We start from the raw sequence: 26362 nt of genomic DNA, 5'->3' as shown, positions 1-26362 counted from the left end.
CCGCTTCCGTCGACAGCCAGGGCTCAACTGACGCGGCACGCCGACGGCGGAGTGACCGACCGCACGTTTTCTCCCCACGAGAGCCAGCGCTGGACTGACGCAAGCGCGCGCGCTCATAGCGCCCTCTCCGCCGACTCGCGCTCCTAGCGCCACCTGTGGCGACCACCAGTGAGAAGTAACACGGCCGTACCTTCGAGAGGCTAAGGTAGAAATGAACCCCTGCGCCCCTGCAGGCGTTGCTCATTGGTTGTGACGTCATCCCATTGTTCGAAGCCTACAGTCTTTTTTTCACTAACTTGGGTCCACCTGCAATGAAGCCATGGCATGACGTCATCGCTCAGGCACGCTTCTGCATGATTTAAGGGCGCGTACGGCTACGCTCTATACAGGAGACCTATGATTTATCTTTTTTGATTTGATTTGATTCGGGTTTTATTGGCGCATCAGCTACAAGGGCCATAATGCGCCAATTACCACTGAAGACTAGTTAGTTAAAAGGTACATGTGTAGGACGAAAATGAGTAACTGTGCATTAGTATTTAAAATCACAGATGCGTTAAAAACCCAGTATCTTTAAAAAACCTATACACGTTCTGAAAAGGAACAAAGCTCTCATCACCCAGCAGAAGCATTGGGTGGAGGGGCAAGAAGGTTCTATAAAAGGGAGCAAAATGATGTTGATGAAGATGTTGGTACGCTGGACACGTGATCAGGATGTGAATAATCGAAAGCTGTTCCCCACAGTGGTTGCATTCCGGTGGGTCTTCTCCTCGTAAAAGATACCCATGCGTCAAGTATGTGTGTCCCAAACGAAGACGAGAGGATAGCACTTCATATAGTCGACTGGACATACCAGGTGAACTAGAGCCTACATAGGGCTTGATACTGTGTAATTTATTATTGGTTTGCCGGTCCCAAGATGTCTGCCAGTCGTTATTGATGCATCTTTTTAGACATAGTTTGAGGTCTTGATATGGAATTTCGAAAGGGGTTATGTCACTTGTTAGCGCAGCCGTAGCAGCATGATCAGCTCGCTCATTGCCAGGTATCGCAACATGACTGGGTACCCAGCAGAAGAGTAGCTGATAGGCCCTATTAGCTATAGTGCTTTCCAGGCTCCTTGCACGAGCAACTACCAGGTTTTTAGTGGGGTGTATGTTACAAATAGCCTGCAGAGAACTGAGAGAATCTGTGTATATTACTGATGATCTTATGTGATTTTGTAGGATGCAGTTGAGGGCTAAAATTATTCCATACACTTCAGCAGTAAAAATAGACATGGTGCTCTTTAGACGGTGTGAACGTGTAACTATTCCAGTAACCATAGCACATGAAACCCTGGTATTTGTTTTTGATCCATCAGTGTAGAATTCAATATGGCTGCCAAAGGTTTCCTTTAGGTGCTCAAATTCCTGTTTCAATACAATGCTTGGCGTATCACGTTTGTCAAATCTGGTCAGTGATTTATCACATTTTGGATAAGGTTGCCATGGTGAGATTTTTTTGCTGCACTCAAGGATCATTGAGTTATATTCTGAAAAGCCATAGTGCTCACTTTCCTGCGACATGCGCATACTAAATGGCAATACCGCTGAAGGTCTGTTCAAAAAGAGTTGTTTATATTGCGTGTCTGTTATAGCAGGGATCGCCGGGTTTTGTGGGTAGCCTCGAATCCTTAATGCATATGACGTACTCAGGTAGAACCGCCGTCTTTCGAGAGACCACTCATTGGCTTCTACGTAAAGACTCTCGACTGGCGAGGTCCGGAACGCTCCAAGGACCAGGCGCAGTCCCAGGTGATGTACAGGGTCCAACATTTTCAGAGTAGAAGGTCGTGCTGACCCATACACCACACAACCGTAATCAAGTTTTGAAAGGACAGTGGAGACATAGATCCGGTGTAATGTATCGCCATCTGCGCCCCATGATTGGTGTGAGAGTACCTTTAAAATGTTCAAAGACTTAATGCATTTTTTCTTGAGAGTTTTCAGGTGGGCTGAGAAAGACAGTTTTTTGTCGAAAATGAGACCGAGGAATTTGTGTTCAGGTTTCACGCTTATACTTTGGTTGCACATAGAAAGGGTGGGCTCTGGGAACATTCCCCGAACCTTCGAGAAACGAACACAAACTGTCTTGTCGGGAGAGAATTTGAAGCCATTTTCCTGAGACCATCTAACCAGCTTATTTATTGTTAGCTGTAGCTGACGTTCGCACACCGATAGGTTAGAGGAGCAATAAGAAATCTGAATATCGTCGACGTACAATGAATACTTGATTGATGTAGGGATAACACTTGCTATAGAGTTCATTTTTACGATGAAAAGGATCACGCTAAGTACGGACCCCTGCGGGACACCATTTTCCTGGATGAATGGACGAGATAGTGTTGTCCCAACTTGTACCCTGAAAGATCTCCCCTGTAGGAAATTGGTAATACATTGGAACATTCTGCCACGTATACCAAGTGCATGCAAGTCTCGAAGGATACCATATCGCCATGCTGTATCGTATGCCTTCTCTAGATCGAAGAAAACAGACATACAGTGCTGTTTCCTGACGAAGGCTTCTCTAATGGTAGTCTCCAAACGCAAAAGTTGGTCGACTGTTGAGCACGCAGCTCTAAAGCCACACTGATATTGATCTAAACAATTATTTTCTTCCAGAAAATACATAAGACGGTTGTTGACAATGCGCTCAAAGGTCTTCCCCAGACAACTTGTCAGCGCTATGGGTCGGTAACTGCACGGATGCGAGGGATCTTTTCCTGGCTTCAGCAGTGGAACTATGATTGCCTCCTTCCAGCCAGAAGGGAGAACACCTTCTAGCCAGACAAAATTAAAGAAATCCAGGAGAGAATTTAATGAAGTTAAAGACAGATGTTTAAGCATGGAGTACACTATGCGATCAGGTCCAGGTGCTGAGTTTTTAGGGGATGACAGAGCCCTTTGTAGCTCCGCCATTGAAAAAGGTGAGTTGTAACCACACCTCTCATCTAACCCACTATCAAGTGTTTGCCTTTCAGCAGATGATTTAATCTTTAAGAAATCTCTGCTGTAATGGGATGAACTTGACACTCGTTGGAAATGTTCCCCGAGGGCATTGGCCTGCTCCTCCATACTTTGACACACGGTACCATTTATTTGTAACAGTGGTACACAGAAACTTGTATAGTCGCCCTTTATTTTCTTTAGTCTGTCCCATATTATTTTTGATGGAGTTGTAGCATTTAAAGATGATACGAAATTTCTCTGAGATTCTTTCTTTGCTTGCTTTCGCGTCCAACGTGCTTTCGCTCTAGCTCTCCTGAAAGCAATTAGGTTTGTTATAGTGGGGTGTCTTCGAAAGACACCCCACGCTCGGTTTTGTTCTTTGCGTGTGCTTTCACAATTGCTCGTCCACCAAGGCTTGGAGCGCATGGGGAGTCGGCCGGATGTTTGCGGAATGGACTGTTGAGCGGCATTTATAATGGTATGAGTGAACAACTTATTTGCCTGCTCAACATTCAAACCCTCAAAAGCACAAGATGGGAAATTGGCTTGTCTTTCAAATATGTCCCAATTTGCCTCTTGTAATTTCCACCGTGGTGGACGTGTTCTTATGTTGTTAGTGTGACCGTGAAATTTAATAATGAGCGGAAAATGGTCGCTACCCCGGGGATTCTGTTCGACTGTCCAGTCAAGAAGCTGAAAAATGGATGGACTGCATAGTGAGATGTCTATGCAAGAAAAATTTTGTGTCGAAGAGTTCACATAGGTAGGTAGCCCAGTATTCAGAAGACAGAGTGACCCCGAAAGGAGGACCCTCTCCAACATTTTCCCCCGTGCATCTAGTTTTGCACTTCCCCACAAAGGATTGTGGGCATTCAGGTCGCCTAAAATCACAAACGGCTGGGGGAGTTGATTGCATAGATTTTCAAAATTTCTTTGCTCTATTACCACTGATGGGGGCAGGTAGAGTGAACATACTGTCAAAGTCCTGTCGAGGCACACTTCGACTGCTACTGCCTCCAAGTCTGTAACGAGTGGAAGGTGTTTTACGGGTATGCACTGCGGAAGGACTACAGCCACACCACAAGATGCACGTGCGCTGTCTGTGCGGTCCTTCCTGAAAACATTATGGCGACGGAAAGGGTTTAAGTTTTCTTTGTGTAGGTATGTTTCTTGCAGGCAGAAGCAGACAGCTCGGTACTTTTCAAACAGATCGTGTACATCATCAATGTTACAGTAGAGGCCTCGACAATTCCACTGAAGGAATACCTGTCCCATAATTAGGATGGAAATAAGGAAGAGCAAAGGGAGTCTGCACATTGGGCGTTAAGGGGGTGTGACCCTTGGCGGGGGAAGCCTCTGTTTCTTCCTTGACTTGCCTCTACCTCGACCTCCATGTTTTTCTCTTTGCTCCTTCCCTTGCGAAGGAGCTCTCTGGTCCAGTGTACATGGAAGACTTGACGATGATTTCTGCGACATGCAGTCATCATCGTCAAGCTCCATTGAGTGTGTGGCAGTCTGCGATGAGCTCCCAGTGAGCCCATCCCAAACTGAAAGCCCGCCATCAACCTCCGTGGAGATTGTGGAGGGAGCCTGCGGAGGCGAACTCTCCGCAGACTTTTCTTGTGTTTGGGGAGTGTGGAGTGGAGGCCCACAGGTTTGGGTCTCCACGGATACTCTGAGCGATGCCACTTCCCGGCGCACCGCTTCAGAGAAAGATCCTCTTTTCTGAAACTCCATTTGTGTCTTCGCTGCTTTGTATGTCAGCTGCTGTACAGTTTTAATTCTCAAGATTTCTTTCTCGTCGCTAAAGCGTGGGCAACTTCTTGAATAGGATGGATGATTGCCTTCACAGTTGACACAACGTAAAGTGTTTTTACACGACTCTGGAGTATGGTCATTGCCATCCCCCGCGCACTTGGGGCAGATCAGGTGCCCACGGCATACTTGGGAATGGTGGCCAAATCTCTGGCATTTGAAAGATCGACGCGGGTTAGGTATATAGGGTCGGACATGGCAGTTTACATACCCAGCCTTTATTTCTGTAGGCAGCGTGTGCAACTGAAAGGATAAGATGATGTGCCTGGTTGGTATTTCTTTGTTGTCCCTGCGGATGGATATCCGTTTGGCACTGATCACGCCTTGGTCTTTTAAGCCGTCCTCGATCTCTGTTTCGGAGCACTGCAGTAACTCCTCGCTAGAGATAACACCTCTGACTGTGTTGAGGGTGCGGTGTGCAGTTACTGAAACTGGAATACTACCAATCTGTTTTACTGGCAATAGTGCTGAGCTCTGCTGCCTGCTCTGGACCTCAATGTAGATGTCACCAGTTCTCAATTTCTTTGCACTGTACACTTTACCAACTACTTGTTCTAGAGTTTTAGCGACGAGAAAGGGAGAGATAGTAGCTAGTGGTTTTGTCTCATCTTCAGCATGAATGATCAGTATCTTCGGGAAATACGGTTCTGGAGAGGAATTAAAAAACTGCAATGTTTGCACATCGGTGCGGTGCCTTTTGTGGCGCCGATCATGTTTTTTAGGGTTTGAGTTATCCATAAAGGAGGGAAGTTATTCGGTGCAGAAGTGTATCACCCACCATGGAGCCCAACGAGGGAACGTGTCCCACACGTTAACACTGCCTCTGCACTATACCCGAGTGCAGTTTTCTAAAGGAAGAAGTACTGCCCAAGGTTGACCCTTGCCGCCAAAGAAGGTGAAAGGGGAAAAGGAGAGAAAGAAGGAGACCAAGGAAGAGAAAGTAATGAAAAGGGAGATGACGACTAGTTGAATAATCCTGGCCGGGCCTTCCAGGACCACCCGACTATGGGAAGCTGGGGCCAAAGCGGTGTGTTGCTTTCCCGGAGGGGCCTCTAAGGGTCCTAATGATCCTCCGGGGCCACTCAACCGCCAGGATCCCCTTTTCCCCAGACACGGGAGAGCCACGCACAGCTAGACGTGGGGGTCTCCCTCCCGCGGCGACCCAACCGTAATTGCGGGAGGAGGCTACTGCCGCTGCTGCCGGGCGATGGGGGCGCCACTTTCCCGACGCCGGGTATGATTTATCGAATCACTATCGCAAGATTATTTCCTTCATACAACTATAATGACTGCCTAAAAAAACAGAAAACCTACAGCAGAAGAGCACCATGCATGAAACCTGATCATAGCAAGCATTCTTATCCCAATGACTTACTAAATGCGACAGAGGGGAGGCGATTCCAGGAACCACAAAAGCGGGAGGTTGTTGTACGGCCCCTTTCGAACCAAGGAAAAAGGGGGAAAGGGGGACGCTTCGCTCGAGCGGAAACTGTTAGTGTGGCTGTAATACTGACACCGATGTTGCATGTTTCCCGCAAACCACATATTGCATCGTTTGTAGATTCTTTCAGAACATTTCATTGTAATGGCGTCGTCAACCTGTGGGAAGTTAATAGGAGCAGAAAGTATCGCATAACTCCTGTTTGCAGTATCGCAGACCGGACAGCATTGCCACTGTTTTTAATATATATTTCTCGGAAGTTGCTAACAGCGAGGAAGATGTAACGTCTACTTTCGCATTGTCAAGGTCATCTCAATCTTTTCATTTACGCCTTTCTTGCTCTTCCGAAGTTTGCGGTATCATCTCATCGCTGCGCAACACGTCTGCAGGATAGAGGACATAACTGTGTCGGATCTTAAACTTCTCAAAATATTTATCTGCCCTGTCTTGGCATACATTGCTAATATTGTTTTTCAACAAGGTACATTTCTCTCAGTGCTGAAACAGGCTGTTGTGGTACCTATTTAGAAAAAAAGGGAACGTCTCCTCTATTAATAACTATAGGCCAGTCCCTCTCTTACCTGCGGTTAGTAAAGTCTTTGAAAGGTTAATTCATGATTGCTTAATGATTTATCTACAATTATTCAACATATTCTGTCCGCAGCAATATGGATTTCGAAGCGGTTTATCGACTGTGACTGCACTTATAAATTTTGTAGAACGTATTAAGCAATCCATTGACTTTGGCGGTGTGGCTTTATCTGTTTTGTCGACCTATCTAAAGCTTTTGATTGCGTAAACCATAAAATTATCTTGTCTAAATTAGCTAGTTATGAAATATGTGGACCTGCATAGAATCTCGTATGTGGCTATTTGAATGACCGTATACAGGTGATTAAATTTAATGGTGTGTTCTCATCTTCTTCCGTCCTTAATGTGGGCGTACCACAGGGTTCCATCCTGGGCCTGCTTCTTTTCTTAAAGTATATAAATGACCTCCCAAATCATATACTATATTCCAATGTTTCCCTATAAGCGGACGATATTGTCCTGCTTACCACAGGACAAAATACCTAAGAGTTAATTGGAAAGTTGCAGATCGATCTGGACATCCTAACTATATAATGTCTTAATAATTGCTTACAACTAACAACTAAATTACGACAAAACTGCTTGTATCTCATTTCATTCTCCTCAACGTAAGGTAGCTCTTTTGACGCACTTAGCTATACTAACGAGGCCAAACTCCTTGGTGCTGTGCTTGATAAGCACCTACGCTTTCAGCCACATGTAAGGCTGATCTAAACAAAATTATTGTAGTATTAGCGTACTGACTAGAGCACGACAATATTTTCCCCGATCAGTACTTCTCAATTTATATTATGCTTTTGTTCATTCACACTTCACGTAATGTGCTCCTGTCGGGGTGCTTACATATTTGTGCCTTACAGGTGTTGCAAAATCGTGCCATAAAAACCACATTTAGGCTACCACATCTGTTTTCTGTAACTTCCGTGTTCAATAGTTTTATAACGCTAAATGTTCACCAAGTAATCTCACATAATGTACTAACTATTGCTCGCTCATACATTACAGGTTCTCTAGTGTCAGAAATGCTGGATTACAATCAACTTAAAGTAAAACGTCATAGCAGGGCAGGAGCGGTCGGTCTATTCAATATTCCAACACTAAGAACCAATTACGGTAAACATTCATCTCTTTCCCGCAGCGTGAGCGAATGGAATCCATTGTTCTTTCAAATAAGAAGGATTGTAAACTCTAGGGCCTTCAAACCTCGACCATAAAACCGTTCTGTTGGATACCTAGCAACCACTACATACGTCACTTTATAAAAATAATCTGTGTGTGTCTTCATCATACTTAAGTGATAATTCAGTTCTTAGAATTACGAACTTATAATTCAGTTCTGACATAATGCTCATGTATGTGATATGGATTTATTAGTCTACAGGAGTACAGTTTGTGATCTTATGTATGCATTACGAAGGGCCCTTTATCAGGGAGTTGTTTCCCCCTGGGTTCTCGACCTGTATATTAATGTCCATGTGTATTTTAATTATATGTGAGATTAAAATTCACAATTACAATTGTCAGACTCGTTCGTGCATGAACACGGTACAAAGGTACCGAAGAAGATGTGAAGATCAGATCCGCGTGCGAAGGAACAGCCAGTTGAATATTTACACTGGTTGTGATATATCCCCACCCACGGAGTTAAGAACCGCATAATCAAAGTAAGTTACCACACACTTCGAGTGCAGTGTCTTCTGTCGTGCGGAAGTAAGGTCGTTGTATTACGAACTGTGACGCACGTAGTAAAGGATCGGTATCGTTTATCCCATGTCCATTTCATGAAATGAGCGGCTCACTAAAATCGTCTTAAATTCACCATGGAAAGGTGCGGGGTGTAACAGGCACAGTGTATGAAGGACGTGAAGGTTCGGCAAACATAATTCATGAAATAGAACCTAGAATTCATGAACCTAGCACAGATTTTGGACGAATATTGCAAGGGGTGTAGTTCAGGACCACTGTTTTTTTTTTAAATTTGCACGAGCGTTTAGAAGTTAAAGGGACTCTGACCAGAAACTGTGGGAGCTCTTTCGTACCTGTAGTCGATAAAGCACCCAACAAGGACTCTCCATGCGAAAATTCACGCATTAAAACCCCACGGTTTCTCTAAACTCGAATTTTAAACATTCGACTTCATCCGAGTGCAGCACGCCTAGCGTCAAACCGAGAAAACATACGTTTATATAGAATATCCACCCCGGTCCACCATCAAGATGACGTCAACACGGGGGCCACTCGCAACACCCACAATTGGCTCAAACGCGTCACGTGGTCACGCAATATCTGTCAATTTCCTTCGTGAAATGGCATTTCTACGTTAATATGTTTTTGTTACAGAGCCTCAAAAAGAAAAATATACCCTGCATTTATCACCTGCAACAGTTTCTACGATTTTCTTTTCAATCTGTACACGGCGTTCGATATATGCTTCCGTATCCGGTCAGCTGTAATGGATGCCGTATGCCGAGCTTGCGAACTGCGAACTTGTGTGACTCCCGGTTCATCCTCTTTGTTCGGGTCATTGGGTTGGTGTTGGAGTTGGTCACCATATTCTGAACGTTTCACCTATCGTTGCGGTGTACTGTTCTTGATCTGCTGCGAAGCGACGAACCGCAACGGCAGTCACTCGCCTCAGCGAACTTCTGTCTACTGCATCTCAAAGGTGCATGGGGACCTGGTGATACCTTCAACTAAAGAAACCAAATGTGCTCTCGTGTGGTCCTGACGGAAAAGTAGTATCAACAAGGTTAGCACATTTATTTTTCAGTTCCAAGTCTACGTACTGAAAACCATGCAGGTGCAGTCGATCATTCTCGTAGCTGTTGTGTAACGCGTATGCTTTCTTACATATCCCACAGAACCCTCCACTTTTTCGACCAAGTTATCGTTATGAGATCCTTCTGATGGCTTCTTACTAGGCTATGCCGCTCCGAAGCATTGAGATGACGAAGCGTCGTGGTAGCTGCACCTCTGCCTTCGAAAGATGAATCAGTCATTCCACACTGTGCTTACTGGCTTTGTGTAGAGTCTGGCAAATCCGACAGACTTGGACTGCCTTTTTCAAGAAAGTTTGAAATGTAAGTATGTGCATATTGGTTTCACATATCCACCACATATTGAGCGTGTGTATGATTGTACTTTATATGCTACAGCGTATCAGCGTACATTATTATTCAACACGTAGTGTGGCAAACTCGACATCAGTCACACAAAGCCAACAATTGCCTTTTCTTCAATTGCTTATTTTTATCATATCATGTTTTTGTCTATATCTCAATTTACCAACCAACAAAGTATATTATTTTAGTATAATCGTCTGATATTTAACAAGTCACAGTTTTACCATGGTTTTGGCACACTATAGCCCGAGTTGCTTATGCGTCATTAAATTGAATCATCGTCATCTTCAACTGCCATTATTCAATTGAAGTGCCAGGTGGGTATAATGATATGGCGAGATATATTTTTTTGCTGTCATCCTGGAATTGCTCATTTCAGAAGAATAGTCACCGTGAAGTTTGTTTTCGTTTTCAGAAACATTAAGAGGACTAAAACCAAACACTTTTCTTTCAGAGCATCCCTTATGCACCTGCATTTCAATTCCAATCTGTATTACAAGAATGACAGACCACTCAACAGAGATGAACATCTGAAAGTGAAAGAGCTGGAATGAAGATACGTTAATCTGTGTCAAAGGTTCTTGGTATGTGTGCGAGTCGAGGACATAGGTCTCAAGCTTATTCCTGTCTTCAGAAGAGGTGACAACTATGCTCCTTCTATCTATTAACCAGCTCCACTTTTTAGGGTTCCCTGTAAACTAATGGAGCACATCATGTACTACCACGTTGTCAACTAAGTTGACTCTGTCAATTTCTTTTTTTAAATTCCAGCATGGCTTTAGAAAAGGGTATTCAGGCAAAACTAACGTAGTGGAATTCATTCACAGCATTTCAAACTGTCTTGATTTCTGGGTCCATGTAGATGTAGTATTCTTTTTATTTTGTAAGGGCTTTTGACACTGTGCTCTACGCTCGCGTGTTGGCCAAAGTAGCCTAATTAAAATTTGATCCTGCTACCTGGATATGCAGTTTCTCAACTAACCGTAACTGTGGCGACAACTCGTGAGGAGAACCTATCATATCGCCACCATGCAGCATTTGTTATATTACAATCGCTTCACATTGTAATCTAGTCAAAGGCAAGGCCTTTTGGTGATCGGTCTTGTATAATTACGTGCCCATCCGTTATGTAACACCACACTGGGTTCTTCAACCTATGAGAGAGAAATAAATATATTGCCAAGTAAATTGTCTACAAGGCTCGTTATTCCATTTCGCCACACTACCACAAGCAATTGTTAGAGTAGTGGCCCAAGGTATGAAGCTCGCCACTAATCATCATTCAAACAAAGTTCATAATGTAAAATGCTTTACTCAGAACACTGGCTTAACACAACAATTAAGAATAAAGAGAGTAAACGTTTCATTGCCTATCCAGGTGGCATCATCCCTCCAACAGAGAACAATCAAAAACAACATCAAAGGAGTCAAATCGGTGGTCCGCATTCCTTTCATGCAATGTATTTCATACGCTGTTTGGAGGGCACTGTGCCCTTCAGGCATTTTGACTGTGCATATCAAGTTGAGTGCATAGAATCTGATGCAACCTACATTGGCGAGATAGACAAAAGACGTGGGACAAGACTAAAAGAGCCAGTTGCCAGGGCTACTAATGCTTAGCTTAACTAAACAGGACCGAATCAGTCTACCACTGCTGTCCTAAGGGACATATATTTTGATGGTGCAGTAACCTTTGCTCATGACTAGCGATGGGACCCTAGAAAGTTCTTAGAATCCTGCTTTATCAGGCGTGATGCTTCAGCCTGTAATACATACCGTGGCCCCCTATCGGATGTGTAAGATTCCCTCTTAGATAGGCTGATGTGCTCATCTTTGGCCTCTGTTGTACTGATGATGCCACCCGGATAGGCGACAAAACGTTTACGCTCTGTTTTTATTCGTTGTGTTGAGCGGTGTTTGCAGTAAAGGACGCTACATTATGAGGTTGTCACCCGGCTTTTGGAATATATTTTCAAATAAAGTTCTTGTTTTACAAAGCTCAATACATTGCAGAAATCATTCTTGTTGCCTATTGTTTTGGGGGTGCCATTCTAGCAGTCACATGAAGCACTGAAGGGCCAATTTAAAAAGTAAAGGCAGTCTGATTTATGTTCTTGCCGACATGGCACAGCGTATGTACGAGGTAGCTCCATTTCAGAAGCCTGAGAACACTCAAAGCAATTAGTGTGCTAGCATCAGATATGGTGTACAGCATTACATATTTGCTTTTGCTAGGGCAACTAAGAAGGGTGGATAGAAAGGCAGTTACAACCTGTTTCCACAAAAGACACTCAGATTCATTAGCAATTTTCTCTAAGAGAGCCAAGGCTTTTTCTAGATTACTAGAACATGGGTACCTGGTTATAAATAACAAGAATTCATCTACCAGAAGTCAGTGTTTCACACACCCTGCTTTCCATCAACACTATTAAAAGGTGTGACCCCCAAACCTGCACAAAATTCCTGGAGAGTCTTTACTGGACACTGTTGCCGTCCCTCTCACCAGGTGCTCCCTATGAACCCGATTCACAGTTCTGGATGCACTGCCTGAGCTAACTTCAGCATGCTTTCCCAACACGAATGGTAACTGCTATGAGGAGTGTTGTACTTACTGAAAGCAACATGAAATGCTGTACCTTGACAGGTAACGTTGATATCCTTCTTAAGACCGTAGAGAGATGTTCCTTGCTCCCTTTCTTCCAAATCTTACTATCAGACGCAAGCCCACTTGCCACCAAGCCAATGAGATGTGCCTCACAGTCAGTGCAATCAAGGGAATCAATCACTGAGGCTCAGAAAAGCTGTTTTCCATCGGGATCTGATCCAGCACTGAGCCGTGAGTAGCCCCGTGAAAGTACCAAGGCTTCTTCGAATTTTAAATGTGCCAGCATTTGTTCTCCTCCCCTCCTTCTTTTTATGTAGTAGCTGATTACTTTAGCCTTGTACTGCTTTGGAGATTGTGGAGATGATGTAAGAGGTGGAACTAGGCTTTATGCAAAATGAGGCAAAGTGTGACTATGTACAAATCTTCTGAGAATGTCTATGTATCATTCACACAAAGAGAGGATACGTGTTACATCTTTTTCCGGTTTTGATATTTATTTATTTATGAATATGTCTCAAAGGCCATTGCAGGCATTACATGAGGGGGGACATCAACATGGGTCACTTAACAAATACGGAAGTTACAAGGAACATACATATTTGGAAGACAAGACTCTATTTTTTGTTCGTTCATCAGTCTTGCTCAAGAAATTGTTCACTGTAGCAATGGTACACAATGTCATGAAAGGAGTGCTCATCTATCGTTCCGCAAGACTCATTAAAAAGGACTAGTGTTGTGTTTCAACACAACATGTTGAACTCATGAACCATGCATCATCCTGAGAGCTATAGATCATCCTAAATACAGATGCTGAATTATTTTAAATGTGATAGACGAGCTGTGCGAAGAGGTACCCCCAGTTAGGATCTTGGGTACTTGAAGCCTGTGGCATTTTCTGTGGGAAAGGCTTGCCAGACCCTCTTCACTGCACAGGCTGGGATGACCATGATCTTGTTTTTTCCAAGCTTGTGCCATACTCACCTTGCAAACTGGCGATACGCAGTGTATCTGCATCGTCTACACAGATGTACATAAAATATAGTTTAGGCAAATAGGTAACCGGTTACAGTACAGTGTGTGTGCATTGTCATTTCTACATGTACCTGAGAGTAACTGCAGTTTACCTGCCCACACCTTGTACATTACTACACATGCTGTGTTCTTTTAGAACCCAAAATTGTTTTGCTTTTCACTGAATCGACAATCAAGAACACTCAATATCGCTAAAAACCTACGCTAAAACCTTATGCACAGGGCAATACATAAAAACGTGACTCAGGACACAGCACACTGACAATTACAAAACTGCCTATATTGGTTTTCTCCAGTTCAGAGTCGTGTACTGTATAGCCTTTTTATGTGCTGCGCCCTGTACTGGAGCTTTTAACGACTCTATTGCAGGACCAAACCAGTTTCGGGCGCCCAAATTTTAACATCGTTCGACAAGGACACATGTGACTTACTTGTGAATACAGTCGCTCATAGGTTCGCGCTGCCCACGGAGTTCAATATGCGACCTTCAGGACAGTCATATTGAAGAATAGAAGTTGGAAATCTTTGTGGGTTGTAATGCACTGATACTGCAGTCATTCGGCAGTGCTTTCGAGCTCCTTGCAGCACAAGCATTCGATCTCCTTCGGCATTATGACACACCAGCCACACCGGCACCATGTACAGCAAGTGCGCATTAGATATCAGAACACGAAATTTCTGAGAACGTTTACATGTTCGATCACAGTGTGCGTTAAAAAGCTCATCGCTTACCTGAAGACAGTCGACTCATGCTGTTTGCTTCATCTGTAACTGATGTTCGTAGAGCTCTAACTTCGTCTCGCATTCGCGGCATCGGCGACGTTTCGAAAGCCTACCGAGCTGTTCAGCACGCAGAATTTTCTTCTCGATGTCTCGATCGCAGAAAGGTCAGAAAGAAGTTCCGGGCTCGAAGTCTCCGCATTTCTGCCTTCGACGTCCATATTGAAGATCGCTTTCCGGACGGATGCCGGCGCTCTCACAAACTCACTAACAACAGAACTTCCGGTCCGGGCGCCCAATGAAACGTGGCCCTCGTGACTTCGTCACACACACGGAAATTGGCGGATGTCCACTGCAAAGAGGCTAGATTTCGGCCCCGATTGCGCGAGTTGAGGGGGAAAAGCGAAGCCGGTTTTGAGCTCCCTGTTTGGCAAACTTTGCCTCCGCGCACAGCCAAAATATTTCGCGTGTGGCTTGGAGGCATATTATACCTTCGTAATAGATGCAAACGAAATATTTGTCGAACTTCTGGTCAGAGTCCCTTTAAATGGGATGTAGTTCCGTATCGGGACCACTGGCTTTTAGAAAGAAAAAATAATAAAAACAAAAAGCAAACGCTTTTACGTGAAAGAGGAGCTAATTAGTAACGCAATTAAACAGGAATGACCGTCAGGCTGTAGTTCGTTACCGGGACCACTCGTTTTTAAAAATTTGTGAAAGCGTTTGAAAGGTAAATATTGCATAGAAGTGGAAGAAGTTCATATACTGAATCTAAAAATGTAAGAATTATAAAATTCTGTGCACTGGAAGTTTTTTATATGCATATCAACAACTCTATCTGATTTACTTTTAGCGCAGGAGAAACGCAGGAACGCTAAGCCTAACGGATTCGAAACTTGCTGTTTTGCGAAAGGTAGGGTCGTTGAAATGGGCTAAATCACCTCACTTTAGTGAGGTTAGGTTAAGTTAGGTTCTACAGATTGAGGGGGGGGGGTCTGGGAGGGTGCCCCCACCAGGCACGCACTACGCGGTGCGGGCGTCGAGACTGTCCCTCGGGTTAGATCAGAAAGTCCTCAGCCAAGATGGCGGATCGCCATCAAGAAACGGGCGATAAAATTTAATTTTCATACGTTTCACGCAATATACGAGGGTCATTCTTGTTTAATTTCGTTCCTAATTTGCTCCTGCTTCACGTAAAAACATATCATTTACCTAGCTATTTTCTTTCGATACAAAAACGCAGTGGTCCCGGTAACGAACTACATCCGACCCTCGTATATTGCGTGAAACGTATAAACATTAAATTTTATCGCCGTTTTCTTGAAGGCGATCCGCCATCTTTACTGAGGACCTTCTGATCTAACCCGAGGCACAGTCTCGACGCCCGCACCGCCTAGTGCGTGCCTGCCCCCCCCCCCAGACCCCCTAACCTAGACCTAGAACCGAACCTAATTCTACTATCCTACCTCTTGCAAGATGGCAACTTTTAAATCCGTTTGGCTTAGCATTCCCGTGTTTCTCCTGCGCTAAAAGTGATTCAGGTGGGGTTGTTGCAATGCATATGAAAAAACTTCTAGTCCACAGAATTTCATAATTCTTGCATTTTCAGATTCAGTATATGACATTCTTCCACTGATAATGCAATATTTACCTTCCTAACCCATTCACTAATTTTTAAAAACAAGTGGTCCCGATACGGGACTACACCCATTAAATGTTGCATGTAAGCGAAAGGCGTCACATTTCGAATCGAACAATAAAATATTTATAAAATTCTGTGCACTAGAGCAGTTTTTACATCGGTTTGTGGTGCGCTCGATTCGGCACTTCATTGACACTTCGACGGCGTTGCCAAGCCTAACGGATATGGAGGACGCCATCTTGTGAGAGGGCGAGGAGTGTGACGACACTGTGGACCACCTGGAGGATAAAATATGAGATCATCTCCAAATCAGTGGAGCACTGTGAATGGAAATACTGAATCTGGTGGATATTAGATCAGCAGGGCCTCTTACGTATTTCACACGTTGGCCACTGAGTCGGTTCATGAAAAATATGCATCCGTCGAGATTGACCAAATTTAAGTCAGGTTGAATTTTACGTATTTCACACGCTGGGGAGTGAGTCAGTTCATGTAGAACATGCACCGTCGAGGCTGACCAGCGTTAGGCCAGCAGAGCCTTTCACGTATTTCAGACGTTAACGTGTGAGTCGGTTCATGTAGAATGTGCATCCGTCGAGACTGACCAAGGTTAGGTCAGGTTGGGTTTTACGTATTTCACACGGTGGCGAGGGAGTTAGTTCATGTAGAACATGCAAATGTCGAGACTGACCAAGTTTTGGTCAGGAGAGCCTTTCACGAATTTCACATGTTGGAGAATCAGTCATTTCATGTACATGATGTATCGGTAAGTGTTTGCCTAGGGGCTCCGCCAATGTTTGCAAAGAGGCTACGTCAATGTTCGGCTAGGAGCTTCGTCAATGTTTGCCTACTAGCTTCGTTAGAGTTTGAAACGTTCGGCAAACGACGCATAACCAGCCAAGACTCCAAATACCACCATGTCCTTACTGCGCTCTCACCAACCGTAATGGCGGAAGTTCGAGAAATCGTCATCAACCCGCAATCTTCGAGCCCTTATGACAAGCTTAAGGAGCAGCTTATAAAATGGCTGTCTGAGTCACAGCAACAGCGCTGACGTCAGCTGCTGACAACAGAAGATCGGGAGATCCTCCATCTACCGGCCACCGCCTGTTCCACCCTATAGGCGCTCGCGTTCCCCATCACCACGCTGTCGCTTCCCATCTCGGCGCCGTCCCCAGTTCCAACTGTGCTGGTATCACGCACGTTTTGGCAAAGCTGCAACCAAGTGCGAAGAGCCCTGCGTTTTCCAGGCAAACGCAGGCACCGGCAACTAGAGGCGACCGCCGTTGCTGGCCAAGCCCCAGGTCACCTGTTTTTCATTTCGGACCGCACCTCCAAATCACAATTCCGACACCGGCGCCGCTGTCAGCATCATCCCCGCATCTCAATCTGATCGTCGTCATCGGCATTTTGACGGCCCCGCCCTTCAGGCCGCTAACAAGACCCTAATCGCCACCTACGGCGAGCGTTCACTAACCCTCGACCATGGGCTCCGTCGCGTTTTTCGCTGGGTCTTTCTCATCGCCGATGTATCCCACCCCATCATTGGCGCAGACTTCTTGCGCCACTACAACCTCCTCGTCGATATGCGTCACCGTCGCCTCACAGATGGCACCACTACATTCAGCGTGTCGGGAATAGCCACCCGGGTGCCATCGTACCGCTTGAGTGTGCTGGTGCCCGACTCCAACTCCCCTTATGCAAGCATTTTAACCGACTTCCCAGAGCTCACGTCACCATCTAATGATCTTCGCCCCGTCAAGCACGGCATTTATCACCACATCGAAACCACAGGACCTCCTGTTTTCGCTCGGCCCAGACGCCTGGCACCGGAGAAGCAAAAAAATGCCCGAGCCGAGTTTAAACACATGTTGGAGCTTGGGATCGCCCGCCCGTCTTCCAGCTCACTGGCGTCTCCTCTCCACATGGTGCCCAAGAAGAGGGGAGACTGGAGGCCCTGTGGGGACTATCGTGCGCTCAATCGCGTCATCCTCCCGGATCGTTATCCCATACCTCATATCCACGATTTCGCCTCACTCCACGGCTGCTCGCTATTTTCCAAGATCGACTTTGTAAAAGCGTATCATCAGATCCCCATGCACCCCGACAGCGTTGCGAAGACCGCCATACAACACCCTGCGGCATGTTTGAATGCCAACGGATGCCATTCGGTCTTCGCAATGCTGCTCAGTCATTTCAACCGTTTTTCGACGAAGTCACCCCATGACTACATTTCTGTTTTGTTTACATCGACGACATACTAGTTGCGAGCACTTCCCCTGAAGAACATCGCCAGCACCTCCACCAACTTATCACTCGCCTGCAAGAATACGGACTGATCATCAATCCCAGTAAATGCTTGTTTGACGTTGAAGAGCTGGAATTTCTAGGCCACCTCATCAACAAGAGTGGTATCCAACCTGTGCCACATCGTGTCCAGGCCTTGCAAGATTTTCCGCTACCAGACTCGCCGAAGAAGCTACGTGAATTCATCGGCATGATCAACTTTTATCGTCGTTTCATTCCCCATTCCGCGCACGTCATGCAGCATCTTCACGCCTTATTGCAACAGAAGCAGTCTCGCTCAGTCAATCTCGTTTGGACAGAATCGGCTCGAGAGGCGTTCACAATCTGAAGTCCTCTCTCGCCGCAACTGCTCTTCTCACGCATCCTCTCCCCGATGCACCAACGAATCTCGTCGTGGACAAAGTTGTTCCACCGACGCTGTTGGTGCCGTGTTGCAGCAGGAGATCGATGGCGTGTGGACACCACTTGCATTCTTTTCGAAGCCTTGCGGCCACTGGAGCGCAACTCCAGCACTTTCGGCCGCGAGCTGCTGGCTATTTACCTTGCCATAGGACATTTCCGGTATTTCCTTGAAGGCCGCATCTTTCACGTGGTCACCGATCACAGGCCTCTCACGCATTCCATCCACTCAAGTCACCCAACGCTCAGTCCACGTGAAATCCGTCAGCTCGCCTTCGTCACCGAATTCACCACCGACCTCCGGCACATTAGCGGAACCCTCAACGCTGCCACAGACGCTTTGTCACGCATTCATGTTTCCGCGGCGCTCTCAGTCGGTGAACGGATAGACTTCGACACCATGGGTCAAGCGCAAGGCAACGACGCCGAGCTCGCGTCTCTCCGCTCCTCCCCTGGTCCCCTCTCTTGGAACGACGTCGTACTCCCCAACTTGACTATACCACTTTCCTGCGACGTTTTTACTGGCACCCCCGCCCGTTCGTGCCAAAGGCCTTCCGTTTCCTCGTTTTTAGGGCCCTCCATTTCCCGTCGCATCCAGGCATTGGCGCCACCCAGCAGCTAGTCACTGCCCGTTTCCTCTGGCCCAGAATTAACCCCGACATCCGACAGTGGGCGCGCTCATGCCTGCAATGTCAGCGAGCGAAGATCACCCGTCACGTCACTCTACCGCCCAAGACCTTCTCATCGCCCGGCAGTCGTTTCGAGCTCGTGCATGTGGACATTGTCGGTCCATTGTCCCCGTCACGAGGTTTCCGGTATTTGTTGAAGTGCATCGACCGCTACATCCGCTGGCCAGAGGCTCAACCTATACCCGATATCACCGCAAACACTGTCGCCCGCGCCTTCCTCTCAACCTGGGTCGCCCGTTTCGGCGCCCTGGCTGTCATCACAACCGACAGAGGACGGCAATTCGAGTCGCAGACCTTTAAAGACCTTCTGTGCTTCCTCGGCTGCAAACGAATTCGTACAACGGCATACCACCCTTCGAGCAACGGCCTCGTGGAACGACTCCACCGGCAGATTAAGACCGCTCTGCGTTGCCGCCCCGACCCCACCGCATGGGCCCACACCCTGCTTGGGCTCCGCACAGCCGTGAAAACTGACTTGCAATGCTCACCGGCGGAGTTAGTCTACGGCACTGCCCTTCGTCTTCCTGGCAAATTCTTCCTTTTCCCGACCCACCATCCTCCCGTACAATCCTCCCTCGGCAACGTCCGGGAGATATTCCGGCACATTCAGCCCACACCAGCACGCCTACCCTGCTCCACCCTTTCATCCCCTTTCATCTTTAGGGATCTCGCTGACTCGTCACACGTCTTCGTACGGACCCACGCCACCCGCACTCCTCTCCATCCACCATACCAGGGCCCATACAAGATCTTCAACCGAACGGACCGCCACTTCACCCTGGACTTGAACGGTCGTCAGGACACTGTTTCTGTGGAGCGGCTCAAGCCCGCCTATCTCGACCCGCACCATATAATCCTTCCGCCGGCTTCCCTCATCGCCCCCACTCACCCTCCGCGGCTCCCCCCCTCCCCCCCGCATGGTCCGTGGACAACACCTCTTGTCTACAGGGGAGGGATAGTAGTGTAGCGGCCCGGCGACAACAACGAGCATCATCTGTGACTCACCCGCTCGCGCTCACCCTTTTTGGTTCTCGTTCAGTAAATCTTCGCTTCTGCGCGCGGCTGGTTTCCTGTGCGGTCACTTGTAGCATAGCCCCTACAAAGCCTTTCCAGCAATCAGTGATGATCGCAGTTTTGTCTTCTATAGTGTTTTAGATTTGCGTTAGTAGTGTTATCGGGTCGCGCTTATTATCACTGCAAGCTTCCAATCGTAGCTCATCTGTGTGGATATCAATCATTCCAATCCCCCATGTCACTTCTACATCCCGCCCCTTATTGTATTTTTGCCTCCCAATTTTGCACTCATCTACTTCTACGACATGGCCATCCCACCAATTTTGCCCATGTCCGAATACTTTTATTTTAACTTTTCTCGCACACCACACTGCAGTAATTATGACAATCCGCCACACTCTCGCTTGATGTCTGCTTCTCGAACGAAGTCTCGATGATAGCTGTGTCGTATTGGGGCAGTCTCTACTGAACGCGTAAGTTAATTCGATAGCCTGTCTTGCTGACAGACGAGTGCCCTCAGGCCAGGTGTTCGCTGTCGCTGATTGTTCAAAATGCCCTGATTTTTGCGATACCTGAATCTGCCGATTTCATTTTCGGTTACCTGTGTGGTGAGGACGGTGCGGCAAAAGGGGTATTTCCTCGTCCTCGGGACCATTCCGTGCTTGTGGAGCCACTGCGGGGAGCTCTCCTTGGCCTGCATCAAAACACCTAACTTCATGAAGTTAGTCATGGTGCGAATGTAGAGAAGCGTGTCTCTGTCGTCTGCGTTATTTCGCGTGTGAGCGCTATTCTTGCGTGTAACGTCATATGGTGCTCTCTGCACTAAAGAGGGCGGTGTCCCGCTACCGGATGGGCATTTCGGGTTCTTCTGCCTCCTTGTCAATTATGGCGGACCGTCTTAAGGAAATCATCGATAAAAATTAATTTTCATATGTTTCACAGGACATTATACAAGGTTTTTGTCGTATTTTGCTTCTGACTTTTTGTTCTTTCCGGTAAAATCATTTGTTTTTGTTATTTTTGGTTTTCGTTTAAAAAAAGCCAGTTGTCACGATGCGGAACTACATCAATTGCATGTACCAATGCTTCCACTGCTTAGGTTGGTAAGGTTGATTTGAATGTCAGTGCGTGCTCAATATACACGCCCTGGCGCTCCCTCGGAAAAAAAGGAAAAAAAAAAGATCGAAATTATGTGTGCCCCACGACTATGTATTATTCACTCGAAATTATGTATGCCCCACGCTCTGTGGCCTATAGAGATATTAGTAGAATTAGCTCTAATTCTAATTAATTGTGGGAGCATCACATAGCACAATTTTCGGTCTATATAATTATTCCGAAAAATAAGAAACTAGACATAAGAATACTCACACGGGAGCAAATCCTAATCACCTAAGACGTGTACAAATAGGGTTTCCTTTAGGTTGCCACACGTTTTGAAGTAAAATTGATCAGGTAATGCACAAGCAGTTTTCTGCTAAATCCTTCATGGTTATAATAATTTATTACGTTTTCTCTTCTCCCAAAGTCCCTAAGGAGAAGGTCTTGAGACCCTAGATGGCGTCACACCACTCGCCGAACACACGGTCTCCAGAACCGCACGGGCATGCTCATCAGTCTCCTCATGCTCATCAGCCTCCCCATGCTGCTCAGCCTCCCCATGCTGCTCAGCTTCCCCAGCAGCAACAACAAATGGCCGCTCCCGCACCAAATTTCAGCTCGGCGTGTCCACCAGGCTTGGAGTACTTGTGTTACCTGGACCAGATGATCATCAAGCAACGCGTCGAACTGTTTGAAGGTGCGTTCCCTGTATTTGTTATTGAAGTTCATGGTAAACTGACATCACGTCAATTCAGCATGTGTCAGCGGAGATCTCAGCTCATGCAAATGTGACGCTCGTCTAGCCCTGCTGGATTCATTAGCAGTGTCACCGTATTTTTCAAGGTGACAGAAACAGATCTAGCTTTCTTTCCACGTTTGTTTTGATTGCTTCGAACAAAAATCCGTTGTTCATGCGAAAAGCGATGCGTTGTGAGAATTCAAGGGAATCCTATCAATGGCGTGCCCGTTTACGGCGGCGTGAAGCTACAAATGACTGCTGATATTACGCACAGGTGTCGAGAAATCTTTACTTTGACGTTGATTGTAAACTATACACGCTGGAACGTACTGATTCTGTATCGCATACAGGAAATGGTATGCAATAGTATTACTCTAGTCCGAGCACAAGTCGTCCTGGCCGTCGTCAGGAAGGAAAAAAGCTTCAGTAGTCACATGACATCCAGGAGACCCCGCAGGAAGCTCGCTTACGGCCCCTTAAAGGATATGCAGGCGGAAAGTGTACGGTTGCGGTGTTATGCCACGTCCAAACTCATTGAGGGACAAACTGCGGGCTCGCCGTTCCTTCACTTTCACATCAGGCAACTACGTTGCGAGATGGTTATGTGAGCTACTTAAGGTACTCATAGTGCGACCAACAGAGCTTACCTTCATGCCAAACCCAATAGCGCCGTTATCCTCTCTAGCATTACATCTAAGTTTGACCTTTCTTTCTTTCTTTCTTTATTTACCCTCAGGTCAGAGAATTACAGAGGGGAGTGGCAAAATAAAGGAACATACAACGAATTTACATACAAAGTAATTGGTCCAGCAGCTTGCGGAAGCTGTTAGGGTCCCGGACGATGACGGTGGAGGCGGGAAGATGGTTCCAGTCGTTCGCTGTTCTGGGAACAAATGAATTGGCGAAGTGATTTGTGCGACTAAATGGAACAAGTAGTTTCTCTGAGTGGTCGAGGTAGTTGGAAATATGATGGGGTGGTGAGAGCAGGAGGTACCTGGGCAGAATGTTGTGGTAGTAAAACTTGTGAAGCAATGTGAGGCGAGCTATTTTGCGACGAACAGAAAGAAGGGGAAGGGAGGCTTGTTTCTTGAGTAGCGTTACGCTAGAGTGTCGGGAGTAGTCGGAAAATATAAAGCGAACTGCTCGATTTTGTAAGCCTTCTAATTTGTTAATGAGAGAATCCTGGTGCGGGTCCCAAATAGATGATGCGTATTCCAATTTTGGGCGGACTAATGTAACATAAAGCTGCCGTTTTAAGTCGCAGGGTGCCTTTGAATAATTGCGTATAATGAAGCCAAGTGTTTGGCTGGCTTTGGAGAGCACAGAATTAATGTGGATGTCCCATCTAAGATCACTCGAAATGTGAACACCTAAATATTTGTAACTAAATACGCTATCCAGCTTAACGTTGCCAAGGAGGTAGGAATTAAAGAAGTGTTTAGTGTGACTGATTGCCACGTGCTTGCATTTGTTAACGTTCAAGGACATGAGCCAAGTTTCACACCAAGAAGATAAGCTGTCAAGATCATTTTGTAATGCAGATACGTCGCTGGAGGAGTTAATAATACGGTATATTACGCAATCGTCGGCAAAGAGTCTTATATGTGATGATATAGAGGAAGGTAAATCGTTAATGTATATTAGGAATAGGAGAGGCCCGAGGACGGAACCCTGGGGAACTCCTGAAGTAACAAGCGTAGAAGGAGAAAATGAATTGTTGGCGTACACAAACTGAATTCTGTTATGAAGGAAGTCCCCGATCCAAGCTACAATTTTAGGATAGATTTTCAGGGCTGACAACTTCAGAAGAAGGAGATGATGAGGAACAGTGTCAAAAGCTTTGCGAAAATGTATGAATATGGCATCAGTAAGTGACTTAGAATGCATGGCGGAGAATAGATCGCTCGTAAAACATGCCAGCTGAGTTTCACATGATAGCCCTTGCCGGAAACCATGTTGTAAGTTAGAGAAGAAGGAGTTAGCTTCGAGGAAACGGATAAGGTTGGAATAAATGATATGCTCGAGAAGTTTGCAGGGGATGGAAGTTACAAAATCGGTCTGTAATTACCCGGATCTTGCTTGCTACCAGACTTGTAGACAGGAACCACTTTCGCCGTCCTCCAGTCGTCCGGAATCCTACAGCACTCAATAGATTGCGAAAATATTTGGTACAATAAAATGCCAATGGTCTCCTTGGTACTCTTGAGAAACTTAGACGTGATGTTGTCGGGTCCACAGCTGGAAGATAGCCTTAGATTGTCAATGAGTGAAAATACACCAACAGGGTCAATGATAACAGGGTCCATAGGAAAAGCTGTAGTGAATGAATCATTTATGGATGGTAATAGAGCCTGAGGATCTGTTACAGTGTACGACTTGGGGAACTCGTTGTTAAGAACACATGCGCACAAATCAGGGGATATAGTAGTATCATTGACCGTGAGGTTTACAGTATGACTATTATGAGGCCGAACGGAATTCCAAAACAGCTTAGGGTTAGTACGAAGAAGTAATGGCAATGTTGTTTCAAAGTACCTAGTTTTTGTAGACCGTACAGACTGTTTAAACTCATTCGCGCTATGGTGATATCTAGCCCACAGATCGGAATCGTTACTGCTACGTGCCCTGCGGAACAGCCGCTTTTTCTTGTTTCTAAGCCTCTTGAGTTCATTGTTAAACCACGGGGACCGACTACACGCTGGAACAGTAATCCGAGGTATATGAAGGTCAACAAGACGATTGATTTCACGCTTGAGAAACAGCCAATTCTCGTTTAATGACCGCGATGAAAAACAAGAAAGGAAGTCTTCGGAAAAAGCAGAAAGGGCATGGTTGATGGCATCGAAATTCGCTCTCGAGTAACAAGTGATGGTCTTGGTAGTAACACGTTCACGAATGTAGGGTATGTCAATAGAGGAAACTACGATAGCGTGATCACTTATGCCAGCTAACAACTGTATAGAATGGACAGTATTCGGGTGAGTTGTGAACAAAAGGTCCAAGTACTCGAACGAGTAGAGCCAATTCTAGTGGGCTGCAAAATTAATTGGGACAAGTTAAAAATAGATGCAACTCGAATAAAGTCGTCACTAGTCTTATTGCGGGAGACGGGTAGCGGATCCCAAACAATATCAGGGAAATTGAAGTCGCCGACGATGTATACTATTGATGAAGGGAATCTGATAGCTATTTCGTTGAGTGCATCATGAAACGATGAAACGAAAGATGGCGATGAATCAGGCGGGCGGTAACACACACACACTACAAAATTATTATTCTTACAACGAAAGGAAATCCACACCATTTCAAGATCAACAACTGAAAGGTTAATGACAACAGGTTTCAAACATGGCCTGACTGCCAAGAGTACACCACCACCTATACGTTGTGCCCTATCACATCGAAAGATCTCGTACACCAGTGATGAGTTGGCGAATATTTCGTCATTATTTATATGGGGTGTCAACCAAGTCTCTGTGAGGGCCACAATATCAGCGTCACAATCATCAATGTGGGACAGAAGGCAGTCACGCTTATCATTGGAGCAGATGCTGCGAGTATTTGTATAAAAGAGCGTCAGGGGCAGACCCAGTACATCAGGAATTTTTATTTAGATAATCAGTATGTCTACTAGTAAGAATATCGCTACTCAGAACCGTGGTCGCGGTTGCCGTGACAAGCTCCTTACTAGAGTTAGCTACAAAATCCCAGCAGTACACCTTGTCACGCAGATACAGTTTGTCGTAGGCAAGTCGAGCTTTAATACCAGAACTCCTATCATCTGAGCAGCTATTCCACAACAGTCTCCGCGCTTCCTGAATTTTCTTTGAAAAATCCTCACTCACAGAAATGCTTGTACCCTTCAATTTGTTACAGTTACGTAGTATTTGAGACTTTTCTTTAAAATCATACACCCTAAAGATAACAGGCCTACAACTGGGCCGCTTACGCCCCAGACGATGGATACGTTCTACCGTATGAACTTCTACGCCGATTTTCTGGAAGACAGAAGTGTTCACCAGTTCAAGCAGCTTTTCATTAGTTTCGTCAGGTTCTTCTTGAAGACCGTGAATAATCAAATTGTTCCGCCTAGAACGGTTCTCGAGGTCGTCGACCCTTGACAGTAGTTGTGAAACTGAGTTCTGAAGGGATGTA

General features: G+C 45.9%; 2 protein-coding genes across 3 annotated transcripts in view; both read left to right on the top strand.

The window, feature by feature from the left end:
• The first annotated feature begins 8389 nt into the window (after window positions 1-8389).
• The window catches only part of LOC135383233 (phospholipid scramblase 2-like), a 58656-nt gene continuing 40683 nt past the window's right edge, over window positions 8390-26362 (top strand). For both annotated transcript variants that reach the window (XM_064612779.1, XM_064612778.1), the window contains exons 1-2: window positions 8390-8501; window positions 21896-22165. In XM_064612779.1, coding sequence (XP_064468849.1) covers window positions 21925-22165 — 241 coding nt within the window. In that variant the 5' untranslated portion in view covers window positions 8390-8501; window positions 21896-21924. The remainder of the gene's footprint in view (window positions 8502-21895; window positions 22166-26362) is intronic.
• On the top strand, window positions 17545-20320 carry LOC135384418 (uncharacterized). The gene is made up of 4 exons (XM_064613620.1): window positions 17545-18103; window positions 18223-18369; window positions 18703-19200; window positions 19263-20320. Exons 1-4 carry the CDS (start codon window positions 17545-17547, stop codon window positions 20318-20320), a joined length of 2262 nt encoding a protein of 753 aa, XP_064469690.1.

The sequence above is a fragment of the Ornithodoros turicata genome, chromosome 2, assembly GCF_037126465.1.
Source record: "Ornithodoros turicata isolate Travis chromosome 2, ASM3712646v1, whole genome shotgun sequence".
NCBI classification, from domain to species: Eukaryota; Metazoa; Arthropoda; class Arachnida; order Ixodida; family Argasidae; genus Ornithodoros; species Ornithodoros turicata.
The sequence above is the reverse complement of the archived record's forward strand: the minus strand, read 5'-3'. Positions and strand labels throughout refer to the sequence as shown.

Excerpts from the sequence above, each read along its gene's own strand:
- LOC135384418 (XM_064613620.1), top strand. The coding sequence starts at position 17,545 with ATGCGTCACCGTCGCCTCACAGATGGCACCACTACATTCAGCGTGTCG. Across the intron at positions 18,104-18,222 it reads CATACAACACCCTGCGGCAT|TTGCGAGCACTTCCCCTGAA; the intron begins GTTTGAATGCCA and ends ACGACATACTAG. Across the intron at positions 18,370-18,702 it reads CCACCTCATCAACAAGAGTG|CAGGAGATCGATGGCGTGTG; the intron begins GTATCCAACCTG and ends GCCGTGTTGCAG.